Source organism: Neolamprologus brichardi, chromosome 20 (assembly GCF_056152115.1).
Source record: "Neolamprologus brichardi isolate AB-2024 chromosome 20, ASM5615211v1, whole genome shotgun sequence".
Taxonomy (NCBI): Eukaryota; Metazoa; Chordata; class Actinopteri; order Cichliformes; family Cichlidae; genus Neolamprologus; species Neolamprologus brichardi.
In genome coordinates this window covers 24,338,675-24,352,812 of record NC_142123.1, presented here as the reverse complement: position 1 = coordinate 24,352,812, position 14,138 = coordinate 24,338,675, and the positions used below count along the sequence as shown (strand labels likewise).

Genomic DNA, 14,138 nt, shown 5'->3' with positions numbered 1-14,138 from the left:
AAAGATCTGAGTTCAGTGAACACTTGCTTGCGAAGATTGATATTCTACACTTTCATCTGGGAAGCATCTAAAGACAAAAAATATGTGTGTAGTAAAGTTAAAATGTAAAAATGTGTATATCGTGTCTCTTAGAGCATCTCTTCCCATTACCCCTCACTCCCAAATCCCTTAGCTTGCACTTTGTAAGAGCGTGTATATGTGGGTGTGTATGTGAAATTGTGTCAGTGTCAGCACTATGGGCGGGGGGTTGAAAACTCCCCACGCCAGCGGGTTCCAGTGCGCCCTCCGCCCGTCCTGCTCCACAAATTTGGGCTTAGCCCCACAAAAGGGGGGATAACAGTTACACAGTTGCTGTAGGGAGGAGGGGGTAATCCACAACATAATGGGGCACACCAGCACTCCTCCCCACCTGCCCAACCAGTTCATTCTGGACTCACTCTGCTAGATTTGAAGGCTTTTGATGCTTGGAGGTATTAGGAAAATCAGATTGGACTCCAAGCATTTAGATACTCTAAATGAAAAACAACTAAAAAATAACATGTTAGAAAAAGGAAAAAAGGAAAAAAGCGTCAGAGAGGTGATTAATCTGAGTTTTGACGTAAACCAAAGAATTCTGTCTTCTTTTTGTGTGTTTTTCATATCAAAGAGCGAAAATGAAAAGAGTGCATAGACGCAGCATCTCAATAGGTTCTATGGCAACAGCATCATGAAAGGGTTTGTCCCCATGGTGATCAGAGCGGTACCTCACAAGTAGTATGTAGAGGAGGGGGGAAAAAAACCTGAGCCTGCCGACATCAAATCTGAGATCTTTGGGTAAAGTGTCAACAAAACAGCAGGCATTTGTTTGCACCTTTAACCTGTAAATATGCTGCTGCATAAGATGGAAAGAGTCCCTCTGCTTCACATTGGAGCCTTCTGAAACCCAAATTTCCTTCCAGGAGGAAAAGCTTTTATCACATATTTATCCACTGAACAAATGCAATGCATACACCAACAGCCTATGGTTTTGGTGTTTTCTTGGGGCTCTTGTCACTAATTGGCTCTTTCTATAACTGATATAAAGGCTGAATGTCTGTTTTTCAGGTGCTCAGAACACGCTAACGCAGGTCATCCAACAGGAGAAAGCAGGAACAAAAACAACTTTATCCTGTGGTAATTTTTCCACTGTTGAATGTATCTGTCATGCTGTTGCACAAATGTAATTTAATGAGGAAACAGCCATGCCAGCCAGCCCTTTTAAAATGTGCTTTGTAAAAGGAGCGCTAATGTTAGCATGCTGAGATGGTGACAGTGACAATGGTACCATGGTCATCGTAACAGAAATGGCTCTTTTCTAATTATCATAAACCCATAATAATGATGTCAGTGTTTTTACATTCAAGATAAATTTAAAAAAACACAAATATTTCAATTTATAAGCTAGATATAGGTTTCAGGTGTGAAAGGTGTAGACAAGTGAGTTCCTCAAATGGCCAGCAGGGGGCAACTCTGGTTACAAAAAGAAGTCTGGTTGTATAAAAGTAATTTTTACAGATAAAACAGCCTTTCATTTCCCTTGTCCATATCTTTAGTAAATACCTTAACAATGTCTTTTTAGGTCTCAGGAGTTAGTTTCAAATCTTACTTGATGCAACATGAAGTTTATTTAGAAAGCTGCAGCTCTCATTTGAGTAAATGGAGGATGAAGCAGGTCGTGCTTTCAGGTGGGATTCACAATTTGCCTTTGAGCAAAACAAACCAACTAATAAACCAGCGGATAGATTTGCTTACAGGCTTTTTGGAAAACCCACAGCCTATGGGATTAAAAACATTTCCTGGCACTAGAGGGGTTAGGGAATTATCAGTTAAATATCTGTGCCAAAGGTTTTGGCTTTTGATCCCATAACTCTGTGAATTTGTGGACTGCCTAGTCTGCAGGTCAACATTACATTAATATTGTCCATAAATCAATACATGACAAAAAAAAAAAGAAAGTGGTCACAAATTTATGATTTATTTCTCATACTGTTTATAATATATATATATATATATATATATTTGTCATTGAATTGTTTCAACCTCTCACATTCCCTTTATAGTGTCATTAAATGTTCTGTTACATCTACGTTTATAGCACCATTTGGAGAACTAAAAATGAACAGCATTTTACTTTATGATTAAACTAATTTTCAAAACTGATTGATTCATTTTGATAGATTTATTGATAAATATTTAATACTTTCCTCCAAAACTTTCACTCTGCTGTGAATCCAGTGGACTGGATTGGGACTGTTTGCAGGTTTGTTATGGCCCTCTGGTCCTATTTTTACCACCTCTGTTTTGCACTTTTCATGGTATATGTCCATAATAAAGAAACATGTGACTTAAATTGTCTTAAAATTTAGTTCAATTTGTCTTCAGGACTATTAAATTTCCCCCCCTGTCTTTGAAGGCAATCTAGCCTCCTGGGTCTGCATTTCATGTTAAGATATAAATTGAATATAAATGGGTTGCTACAGCAGGTAGCACTGCATGTTTGATTTGACAGCTTTCTTATGCCAGGCATCTGGGTCTCCTCCTGGGATCAAACCAGTGGGTCTTTTGCCTTCTAAACCACTACACGATACATGAACCAGCTGTGAATCTGAGTTATCTGGAAACTGTCCTCTCTATACTGGCCAAAGTGACTCCAGTTAGAAAATCCATGAAATGCTTCTCATAGTTCTTTGAAGATTTGTTACAGTAGTGGAGGTCAGTGGATGTTTTGGAGTAAAGTATGCAAATGGACTGATGTGTGTGCATTACTTGATAAGGCCTGATGTGCACTAGAAGGAGAGGGCGAGGAGGAGAGAGAGAGAGAGAGAGGGAGGAGGCTGTTCTCATCAAAGGACCTCTCGCACACTCAGGTTAATCAGGGAGGCAGCAGGAACCTTGAAATCCTCAGAGACCACCAGTTACACAGAGACACACAGAGAGACCGACCAACAGAAAACTGCCTGAATAAACCTACTTGTTGGGTTTGAAATGACGTGGCGTGAGGTAAGCATGTTAGGTTAATGTATTAATGTTTAAATGTGTTAGAAATTACATGGGATGGAGTTTAAATCTTGTCTATTTTGGTAAAAAATGTCTCTTTATTATTAGGCTTTGTGTACAGAATATTAACATTTAAATATAATCAGTAATTTTATAACTAAATGGATTAAAACAACATTAAGCTGATTACGTTGAAAGTGTTTTTAAGACATATTTTGAAAGAAAAATATGGATAAATATCATTTGCAGCATAGAGATTACATGGTCATCATGCTCTGATGATTAAAATCTTTATTTATTTATTTATTTATTTATTTTTTACCCGTGTTCTGTTTTTATTTACCTAAAAATGTAACAATATATTTAGAGGAGTAGCTAAAGCCCAACTTGTTTACATCCCTTTTCTATGAGGAGCTACGTAGTCGGCAATTCTGGCACGCCATGCTGGCAGAGCTCCTCGGCACCCTGGTGTTGGTGAGCGCTGTGCTGGGTGCCTCTGTGCCGGGCCCTGGAGATGCCTCTGGAGGACCCCTGTATCCAGCGGTGGCAGTGGGTGTGGTGATTGTAGCACTGGGACACTGTTTTGGAGAAATAAGTGGGGCACAGGTAATTATGTCATTTTAACATGTTGTTTTTCATTTTTCTTTCTGAACTGAACTTGACAGAAACGCTTTCAAAGTACTTGTTTTCATTTAAGTGAATAGGAGTACGAATGCGACAATGTAAAAAAAATGCTTCAAGTAAAAGTCCTGCATTTAAAGTCCTACCTGAGTGAAATTTTGCGAGTATAACTAGCTTAATGTTCTTGAACATCCTCATTTCGAAATTGCTCATTTGTTAAAAAATGTACTCATAATTAGTTAATTATATATTTATATATACTATCAGGTTGTCTCCTCTCCAAAGGGACATTTGATAAATGTAAGAGGGTATAAATGTTTTAAGAAGGGAAAAAACAAACCTGCATAAATCCATATTTCCTTTTTGCACTTTAACGTTTGGCGATCATTGATTTGATCTATTACACTAAACATTAAAGTAGAGAACTGTGAGACCACCGGGCTGTTTATGTTCTCTATAGTTTTATATGCCAGTGTGTGCTTTTGTTTCCTGCTCAGGTGAACCCTGCTGTGACTCTGGCTCTGTTGGCCACACGGCGGCTTGAGGTTCTCCGGGCCCTCGTTTATATCATCGCTCAGTGTTTGGGGGCCTCCTTAGGAGCTGGGGCCCTGTACCTGGCCCTGCCGTTTAAAACCACAGCAGAGCACTTTGTCAACAGGGTCAGTTCCTAGAATGTATGTGTGCTATTTAAAAAAAATAAATTCTAATAATCATTTGCATCTTTCTAGAATATGTTTTTACTCTTCTCGCACCTCACCCAGGTACCTTTAGAGCTGAATGCAGCCAAGGCTCTGGGCATCGAGGTCTTGTGCACCTTCCAGATGGTCTTCACCATCTTCTCAGTGGAGGACCAGCGAAGAAGGGAGAGCCCAGAACCAGGAAACCTGGCCATTGGACTAGCACACACTGCTGGTGTGCTGATAGGGGTGAGATGAGCTTCTTTTATGCCTATAGTGTATTATTTGTATTTTCCCTCCACTGCTACAGCCACTGTGGGTTGGATTTCTCAATATACATAATCTGGAGCTTTTGTTGCTTTCTGTCACACTGACACAGAAAAAAGATCTCCCAGTTAAATATGTGAGTGGAACTAGTTTTACATGAAGTGTGATCAATTTTAAAGAAGAGCAACAAAAAACAACCAAACCAGAGAAAAACGGAACTAAAATATAATCGACACAAGGAAGTGTGCTTTTAAATCAACATTTGATTTTATTTAAGATGTTAAATAAAGAATCCATTGAACCTTTTGCCAACTTATACATTAAATAACTTCAGAAGTGTTTTTATGTTATTTAAAATCACTTTTATTTAAGCAAAAGACCTGATTGGTTGTTGTGTTCCTCCTGCCATAACATTTTTTAAACTTTAATTATTATGATATATGTCTTTAAATCTTAAAGCTACATTAAAAGCTACATCCTTTTTTGTTTTTCTTCAGGCTCGGTTCTCTGGCGCGAGTATGAATCCCGCCCGCTCGCTGGGTCCAGCCATCATCACAGGCTTCTGGGAAGACCACTGGGTGAGACAGAAATCCAAAATCCAAATCTTTTTTGGAAACACAGATTTTTGGTCAGTGTACAAAAGTTATGAAGACATGATTTTTAGTGCAACATAAGCAAAGTCAACAAAATTTTCTACATTCACATGGGTTCATTTTGAAGAACTTATTTTCTGATTCTGATTCTTTGCTACACTATAAAGACAAATATTTAACTTCTTACTATTGTTTGCTATTGTTATTTGTTTATTTTCAGATTAAGCTCTTATAAAATGGTCACATATTTTAAACGTTTTTTTTGTAATAAAGAATGGAGACATTTCATGTGTCTTTAAGTTGTTTCATAGGAGATATTTTTGTTTTTAAACATCATAAGATAAAAATTAGAAATTTAAAGAAAGAAAGAAAGGAACATTTGCACAATTTTATTGTATTTTTAAAAAGAATTTCTTCTGTTAATGAGCTCAGCATATTTTAGATCTATCTTGTAATGAGACCAAACTACAGGGTGGATAAAACAGCTATAAGTAGCTCAAACTTAATCAACTACAACAATGAACTGATCCATGGAAGTGTGCTTTTAAAATCTAACAAGAGCAGAAACTGCATCCCTCACCACACATGAAATGATTCCCTGTATCCAGAAGGACGTCTGGATCTGAAAGAGTTTGTGAAATTTTCTTGAGAATTTCAAGATGATTTGATTTCTATATATGAAGCTCCAACGGTTGCATTGGTAAAGCATTTATGGAGAAATACCTGGATCTGCATCTTTATTAAGTCTGATGACCGGTCATTTCTAATTCAGGGCGGTCCCCATCTCTGGTCCTCATGCAGACGTATCAAAAACTTTCTGAGTAATCTTTTTAAAAACAGACAAACAAGCCAGATCAATCACATAACCTCACTGGTGGAGGCGATAATGTCAAATCTAACAGTACTTCAGTTTAATGGATTCCTCTATTTGTCTTAGATCATTTAGTTACCATGAAAACTCATATACCTCACTTTTGCCCACCTGCAGGTTTACTGGATCGGGCCGGTGCTCGGCGCCATACTTGCAGGGATGTCCCATGACTTCTTCTTTGCACGCAGCGCCTCTCGTCAGAAGCTGGTGGCCTGTTTGACCTGTAAGGACATCGAGATCGTGGAGACGACAAGCATGACCGGGTCGTCGCTGTCTACAGTCACGCAGAATGCCATGAGAGCCAAGCAGGCCAGCAAGCAGGAAAACAACTGAAGAGACATGCACCAAAAAAGCGCACTCTGTGCAACAGCAATTTTTTAAAAGTTGCACTGGTGTACACATGATCAAAGTAAATGGTGATGGGGACAAAAGAAAAGGAAGAAGGTGTGTGAAAGGATGAAATGAAATTTATCTCATGCTGTAATATACAAAAGCAGACAGGAGTGCTCGACCATTTAGAGTTTAATGTCATCTAATAGCAATCGTAACATCCTGATAAAGAAGCAGTTTAACTCTTGAATTGCAGTTTGACTGTGGCCATACAGAGACCCGTCTATTAACTGCAAGACTGATGGCTTAATACCCAGGTTGTGAGTGTTGGCGCACCAAAATGCACCACAATGGGATATAATTACTATTTATTTTCACAAATAGTCACTGTTATTTATTTATTTTTAATATTTATATGTCTGTTATTGTTTGACCATCTGTCTAAACAATTTTTTAAAAATAGCAGGTCTACATGTACAACCTAACAAAAATAAAAAGCAAAAACAAGCAGTGATTACTCGCATGTTTCAACACAATAAAAGAAAAATGAGGCCCTATCTCTATCACTATACGGTAAAATGTGTATCATTTACCTATTACAATTAAAAGTACTTTAAAAAATTCAATTGTATCAGCTAAAACATACTCAACAAGTATCGAAAATAAAAACACTAATATTTAAGAAACTCTCCCATAAATAACTAAAAAAAATCATGGAATATAATACTATATAGTATTAGTATAATCGTTCCGCTTTTAGTAAATATTTTGGAAGATTTCTGCACAAAAACAGACATTTTTTGGAATCAGGTTAGCAAACAGTTCAACCACAACTATCATAAAATGGTAAGAAGCAGAAAGCACAGTATTTCTCTCTTAGTGTAGGATAATGAAACATCCTCAACCAAAAATGCCCAGAAAATGAATTTCAATTAGATACTTCACTGTTCGGATTTCTGGGAAAATTGAATGTTCAGCTGAAAGATCTCATCCTAAGTACGCTTATTTTTTGGAGTTTCGTGTTATATTTGGTCAATTCTTGTTTTATGAGGTGGCCAACGAGTAAGTTAGCTACAGACACAAGATTAATTTGATTTTGAAAGAAGACCTAGCACAAGATGGAAATTAACTGCGGCTTAAAACATGTACTTGGACTTTTTACTGAATAGCAATCGCTAAATTTGATTCACAGAGAATTATCACATAAATGTGCAGCTCTCCTTACATTGGAAGAGCTTCAGTTTCCAGTCATTCTGGGGCTAAATTCATGAAGGTGATTCAAAAATATAAATATTGGAAATATTCCAATCTTTCCATGTTACAAATGAGTGTACAAATGTACGATTTATACATTCAAATGCCAAATTTTATTCTAAAGAAGATCATCTTAATGTACAAGTCCCAGTTTGAAGTTTATGGAAGCTTGTTTACGCCACACTTTGGGGTATTATCTCAAAATGTTTAGTTGGGTATGTAAAACTTTTGTCTTACTCAGAAGTAAGTTTTTCATATTTATTTAGTCTAATTTCACAAAATAGGACTCTGATTTCTCCCTTTTGTCACAGGAGAGAGCTGTTTGCAGATTTAAAAAGCAAAATGCTCTAGAAACCTTAAAAACTATCTTAAAAACAACAATCAGGCACAGATAGCGACTCACTAATTTACACAACGGAGCGCTTAGTTAGCAGATATATCCCCTCATAAGTTAATGGAGACCAAAAACCGGGACAAAAGAGAATGATTGTAAGACTTGGACTTACCAGAAAGACAGAAATATGACCCCCAGATGTGTACATGTTAAAGTTATGCATTTACTGTATGAAAGATGAGGAAATCTCAGTGTTCACAACTTGTTTCCAATGCTCAGAGTACGTGAAAAAACCTTATTGGCACAAAAACAGAAATGTCTTAAAGTTGCAGTGATGCAGTAAAATTTGGTAAAAATACAATCTTATTCCTAAATTTGAGAACACTAGCAGTAGTAATACTAATAAAAAGCTATAAGACATGAGTGGGATGGAGAAAAAAGCCCAGACTGTGTGATATGGAGATAAAACTCAGCTTTTCTTTTGTAAATGGCAAAACTTCCCATTTCCTCTTCAGAGTAACACAGTTTTTGGGACATATGCAGCTAATGTTTTATGTTTTCAAAGAACCAAAGCTAATAAAAAACCCACATGTGATAATGAGGCAACAAAGGGAGGGTTGCAATTCTCACCTTCTGCTGGTGCATTACAAGCACACAATAATTTTCATTTTTTCCCCCTTTTTTCACTGCGCGTGGGGGAGAATTTCATGTAGAAGCTGAATTTTAAAAGGACTGGATGTGACCTTTGAGGTCCTTGTTGTCTGTCATTAGTGTATGCAAAAGTGTAGCCAGTACTGTGAGATTCAGTATTCACTTTCACATTTGCATGTCATTATAATTCTAACAGAGACTCATTGAAATCCTGCTGAAAACACCCTTATGTTTCAGTTGCATCTTGTGTTTGCGAATGCTTTGAAATGCTAAAGAGGTCCTTAGCCTGCACCGTGGGTTCAATGACGCTCTCATCCAGCATCTCTCTCATGTCTGTGCCTGTTAGCGTCTATCTCTTCTCTGAGGTTTCCTATTCACAATCAAATGGACCTTCATTCCTCTGTAATGGCTCTACAGAAAGAACACCTTCAGTCACAACACGCTTTGTAATTTGAAATGGAAACGCTGAGCATACGCGTGTATGTGGGTGAGAGACAATACTTTGATGAAACCTTTAAACATATTTGTGCGTGGGTGTACGCGCCTTTATTTTTGCCTCGTATTAAAATGTGTTTTGCGTGTTTGCAGTTCAAATGTTCAGTCGAAATAGAAAAAAGTTGCTCTTTACTGATAATTTGCTTTAGTTTGTCTTAAGTCACAGGCATTGTACAATCAACAACAAATTATATGTAAAGAATTTGGATGAACTAACCCTTTAAAATTGATATTAAATAAAAAAAATTGAACCATTTATTGTATACTTCTCCTGTGTTGATGTGTGTAATTTCCATACACATGCACACACGCTCTTAAATGTGCATGCAGTATGCGCACGTACACTCGCAGACACACATACAGCATGCACAATAGCTATAACTGCCACTGTGCTGCCAGCATTTTGCATTGTGTGTGTTCTTTCTAACATGTATAAAAGGGAGTTAAAACGGCAAGCTCAGCTATCTGCATTCATCACGCCCCAGCTACACACACACACACATGCGCACGCATACACACTCCTCCACCAGTGATGTCCCTCGGCTGGTCGGCGTGACGCCCCGGTGCTGCACAGTAACCCCATCGTTCCCCCGCATCCCCGCTGCCCTTCTCCACCTCTCCCCTTTTCCCAACCTCGCGCACACACTGAGAACGTTCAGGGCTTTGGTCGTACGTCCTCCTGCATCACAGCCTCACATACTGCAAACCTCTGCTAAGCACCTCCTCGAAGCTCCTGTCACAACAGAAGGCACAATCTGCTGCATTGTGTGAATTATTGTTGGTTTGCTGCTTGATTCACTGTTTTCTCTCTGCATTGCTGTTTTCCCCCCTTCTTTGCACACATCAGCCAGATTAACATGTATCTCCAATATTTCCTAGCGCGTCAATGGCGCTGGTTGTAGGGCGGTGTCAGTGCACACTGAACCCTGAGGCGGTGTCAAGTTCAGGTTAAAGTGCTCACACTTCCAGGCCTCTGCAATGCTTGATGCCAATTAAAGATCGCTGATTCTCACAGGCAGGATTAATTATGTGCACGCCAATAAACAGAAGCTACAAATTTAAACATGCGTTTTGGCACTAAGCTTTGCAAATTTGAGAAAATGCTTTGCCAGCTGTTGTTACTTGTGCTTCGGTTTAATATGTATTTTTGTCTCGTCTCTGTCCATACGTAGCCCAGATGCTTGTTACAGACAATGGTTTCACAGGGTCAGGCATTTCAGTGTATCGGTCAGGCCAGCACTGTTAGCTTTGGGCACTTCCGTCCGGGGCCCCAACTGTATTATTTGAATGTGTGCATGTGTGTTTTTGTGCATACATGTGTGTGTTTTCTGCCCTAATCTATCAGCATGCGTGTCCCCTGATAATGAAAGTTATGATACATCAACAGATGACATACTCCCGAAAGAAAACTCAGCATAACCTGCTCTTCACTGCAACTCTTTCCTCTGTCATTTTTGACTCCTTCTGAAGATGAATACACTATTTTTTCCTGCAAAATGTTACTACCTCACTTTAAAAAAGAATAATTTCTCACTCATTTTTACTCCATATTTTTTTCTTCTTAGATATGCTACATCTCTTTTGGCCATACGCTGTTATGTGGGGGGAGACAGAGGGGTTAAGTTTGTTTGATTTAGGATGTCCAGCACTGCTGCCCCCCGCCCTTGGCCCTACAGGGGGATTATGGCGTCACCTGGGGCCCCTGGGGGGGTATTATAAAGCGCCTGTCTGGCCCTCTCCCCTCCGTCAGAGAGGCTAAAAGGTCCACTGGACGCTATCTATCCCCGTCTCTTTTTAGAAACACCCCTTTAGCATTGATGCCCACCTCTTCTTGACATCCCATTCCACCTGAGATCTCCTCCCACACTCCCACATTATCTCACACCTATGTCTTTGGACAGGTGGACAGAGGTGGCAAGCGAATGCAGCTGAGTTGACTTTACCAACCCAGTCTGGTAAAAGATCTGTTGAGTGGATTTGTCTGTTGACGTTCTGAAATCCTGTTTTGTCTTTAAACTGACTTTCCAGCTGTGTTTGGTCAGCTTAGTGAGCTGACTACAAAGGGGAGACTCTTTTTAAAAAAAATTGATATCTGAAGAGGATTGAAAAGGTACACATTTGACCTTTTCTAGATTTATTTTTGAAGAATCCTCTTCATCTGGTGGAGAGCCTCAACCGTCACCATGTGGGAGTTCCGTTCTATGAATTTTTGGCGGGCAGTTTTTGCCGAGTTCTTCGGGACCATGTTTTTTGTGTTCTTTGGCATGGGCGCTGCCCTGCGCTGGACCACTGGGCCTCATCATGTCCTTCACGTGGCCCTGTGCTTTGGGCTGGCAGCCGCTACCCTCATCCAGTCCATCGGCCACATCAGCGGCGGCCACATCAACCCTGCCGTCACTTTTGCCTACCTTGTCGGCTCACAGATGTCTCTTTTCCGAGCCATTTTCTACATTGCTGCCCAGTGCCTGGGTGCTGTAGCCGGGGCTGCTGTGCTGTATGGGGTCACACCAGGCAACATGAGAGGCAACATGGCAATGAACATGGTAAAGACCAAAGAGGGATGTTTCAGGAAATAAGTGTAGCAATGTTGGGAAATCCTTTTTGGTTTAGAGTTTGTAGTACCAATTCAGGTTTAATGTGGTATGATATGAAACCATAGTTGGATTCAAATGAAATGCATTCATTCACTGCACCTCTCAGCCCAAATATCACCTTTTATCATATTTGTGTATTTCCAGCTGCAGCCTGGCATCAGCCTGGGGATGGCCACCACTGTGGAGGTCTTCCTCACCATGCAGCTTGTCATCTGCATCTTCGCCGTGACTGATGAGAGGAGGAACGGACGTCTCGGATCTGCTGCCCTCTCCATTGGCTTCTCTGTTACCATCGGACATCTCATGGGGGTAAAGACACACGGTCTCAGCATATAATCTAGTGTTAAATGCATGCATACGGAAGTGTAAATATTAGAAACGTGCTTCTTGTGTTTCAGATGTACTACACGGGTGCTGGAATGAACCCTGCCAGGTCCTTTGCCCCTGCTGTGATCTTCAGAAACTTTATCAACCACTGGGTAAGACCTGAAACGATCGATCTTCCCTCACCTTCCTTCTGTTTTAAGAGGTCTCATAAGTGACTCAACGGCTGATAAATATTAACGTTGCTGCTTACAGGTGTACTGGGTCGGGCCTATGATAGGAGGTGCCATGGGGGCCCTCCTGTATGATTTCATGCTGTTCCCACGCATGAGGGGTCTGTCCGAGCGTCTGGCCACACTGAAGGGCAGTCGACCTCCCGAGAACGAGACCCAGCAGGACACCCGCGGGGAGCCCATCGAGCTCAAGACACAAGCCCTATAAACCTGCCCCTTCTCCCCTTCTCTGACTGGGGCCGAGGGATGAGGGACAAGGCCCTGAGCTACACCAACCCCACCTCCACTGCCCCCACCCAGTGCCTTCACATACACACACACACAGACACAAAACTAACCCAGACAACTCACGTGTAGACTAACACCTAACAACATTTTCCGGTGGCACTCTAAAAACATGCAGGTCAATCACCTTTAACCTCAACACACAACAACACTCCTCTACACCCAGTCATCTCTCTGTATTCTGAACTGGACTTTGTGTTTTCATAAATGGTGACCAGAGATTGAACCAGTAGCCGCCCCGTCTCTTCCTGCCCGCCTCTTTCCTCCTCCCAAGCAGGCTTTTGATCTGCGATGCAGAAACGTGTGGAAACCCCTTAAATCCAGCAGAGAAATTTGAGGAGGGGAGGAGACTGAGGGGTAGGAAGGAGGTGAGGCAGGGATGTGGGAATGATATGTGAGAGGGATAAGAGAACATGGGACAGGTGGGGGTGGAGTAGAGGGGTGGATAGAGAGGGCAGCACTTCTGGGTTTGTGGTCGTTTCAAGTTGGGTTAGACCAGTGAAGATGGGCATGCTTTTCATTATTCACAAGAATTCTTTTTTTTTTCTCCATTTTAGTTTATTTTTTGTTTTGTTTTCTGCACTTCACACACAAGACGTGGATGTATGATACCATTAGATTTAACCAGGGTTTCATTATTTTCAATCACTACAATTTATCTGTGGGTTTGTGTTTGTGTGTGCGCGCAAGTGTGTGCGTGAGAGTGAGTGTGTGCCTTTGTGTGCGCCTGCGCCTGTACGTCTGGGTGTATTTGCAAGTGAGTGCGTTTATGTGTGTACGTGTGCGACCGAGATCGCACATACAGTACTTTTTATTTCGTTTTACCGCTCTCATGTTTCGTAACCATTGATTGTGCTCATTTTTTGTCCCCAATTTTTAAGACATTACCATTTCTCCTCCCCCTTCACTGTGCTATTTGGTATGATATTCATTTTTACATAAACCATCTGCTTTTTTGTTCTGAACCAGCGCAATCCAAAGCAAATGTTGTATCCCAGACTTCAAGAGTAGGTCTGCTGATCGGCTGTGCGAGTTTTACATTGAGTCTCCTTTTATTATTTGATCCTTAACTGGGAGCACAAAGCGTTTCAATAAGAATTTCAATTAAAATAAACATAAAAAAAAAACTTGATACGAGGGTCGGCTCATCTTTGCTTTTTTTCGCCTTTAAATGTTATGAATGCAATTTAAATGAATTCAAGAGGAAGTGTGAGTTGTAATAAATAATCTTGGCCAGAAGAGGGCATAAAGAGCACATGGGATAATCTCACATCTAATATTAGACTCAGCCGAATGACTTCTGGCCAAAATCATAAACGACAAACATTCAGAGTGGGCTCTCGTTTTGTGTGGGTGTGGCTTGAGTGATATATTGCTTTAGATTAAGGGAGTGTCTTTTGGGTAAGACAGGATCAACCCCACATGAGGACTATAGCTTGAGTTTGATAAGAAACATGGTTAAAGCTTTTATTGTAGATTACAGCTGATAAACTACAGTATTTACAGACTCAACCTTTTTCAGAGATTTGACACTTTATTAAGCCGCATCACTACAGTGAACAGTCTCTTCTTTAAGAAGAACTGCTGCATACAC

At 40.3% G+C, this 14,138-nt stretch overlaps 2 protein-coding genes across 3 annotated transcripts; both read left to right on the top strand.

Annotated features, from left to right (window-relative positions):
• Nucleotides 1-2,948: 2,948 nt before the first annotated feature.
• Nucleotides 2,949-6,385, top strand: LOC102789905 (aquaporin AQPAe.a). Of its 2 annotated transcripts, none has more exons than XM_035910202.2 (6): nt 2,949-3,018; nt 3,427-3,621; nt 4,134-4,295; nt 4,398-4,562; nt 5,078-5,158; nt 6,162-6,385. In XM_035910202.2, the coding sequence occupies exons 1-6, from the start codon at nt 3,004-3,006 to the stop codon at nt 6,375-6,377; spliced, it is 834 nt and encodes a 277-aa protein (XP_035766095.1). In that variant the 5' UTR covers nt 2,949-3,003; the 3' UTR covers nt 6,378-6,385. The 2 variants fall into 2 exon arrangements, with proteins under 2 accessions (XP_035766095.1, XP_087690090.1); XM_087833964.1 differs by having other exon boundaries at nt 3,004-3,018; nt 3,430-3,621.
• Nucleotides 6,386-10,867: 4,482 nt separating this feature from the next.
• Nucleotides 10,868-13,669, top strand: mipb (major intrinsic protein of lens fiber b). The gene is made up of 4 exons (XM_006796500.3): nt 10,868-11,651; nt 11,847-12,011; nt 12,101-12,181; nt 12,282-13,669. Exons 1-4 carry the CDS (start codon nt 11,292-11,294, stop codon nt 12,465-12,467), a joined length of 792 nt encoding a protein of 263 aa, XP_006796563.1. The 5' UTR covers nt 10,868-11,291; the 3' UTR covers nt 12,468-13,669.
• Nucleotides 13,670-14,138: the final 469 nt, after the last annotated feature.

Bases quoted from the DNA above. Each gene is read 5' to 3' on its own strand.
- LOC102789905 (XM_035910202.2), top strand. The intron at 3,622-4,133 runs GTAATTATGTCA...TTTCCTGCTCAG, and splicing joins GAGAAATAAGTGGGGCACAG to GTGAACCCTGCTGTGACTCT. The intron at 4,563-5,077 runs GTGAGATGAGCT...GTTTTTCTTCAG, and splicing joins CTGCTGGTGTGCTGATAGGG to GCTCGGTTCTCTGGCGCGAG.
- mipb (XM_006796500.3), top strand. From the start codon at position 11,292: ATGTGGGAGTTCCGTTCTATGAATTTTTGGCGGGCAGTTTTTGCCGAG. The intron at 12,012-12,100 runs GTAAAGACACAC...CTTGTGTTTCAG, and splicing joins CCATCGGACATCTCATGGGG to ATGTACTACACGGGTGCTGG. The intron at 12,182-12,281 runs GTAAGACCTGAA...TGCTGCTTACAG, and splicing joins GAAACTTTATCAACCACTGG to GTGTACTGGGTCGGGCCTAT.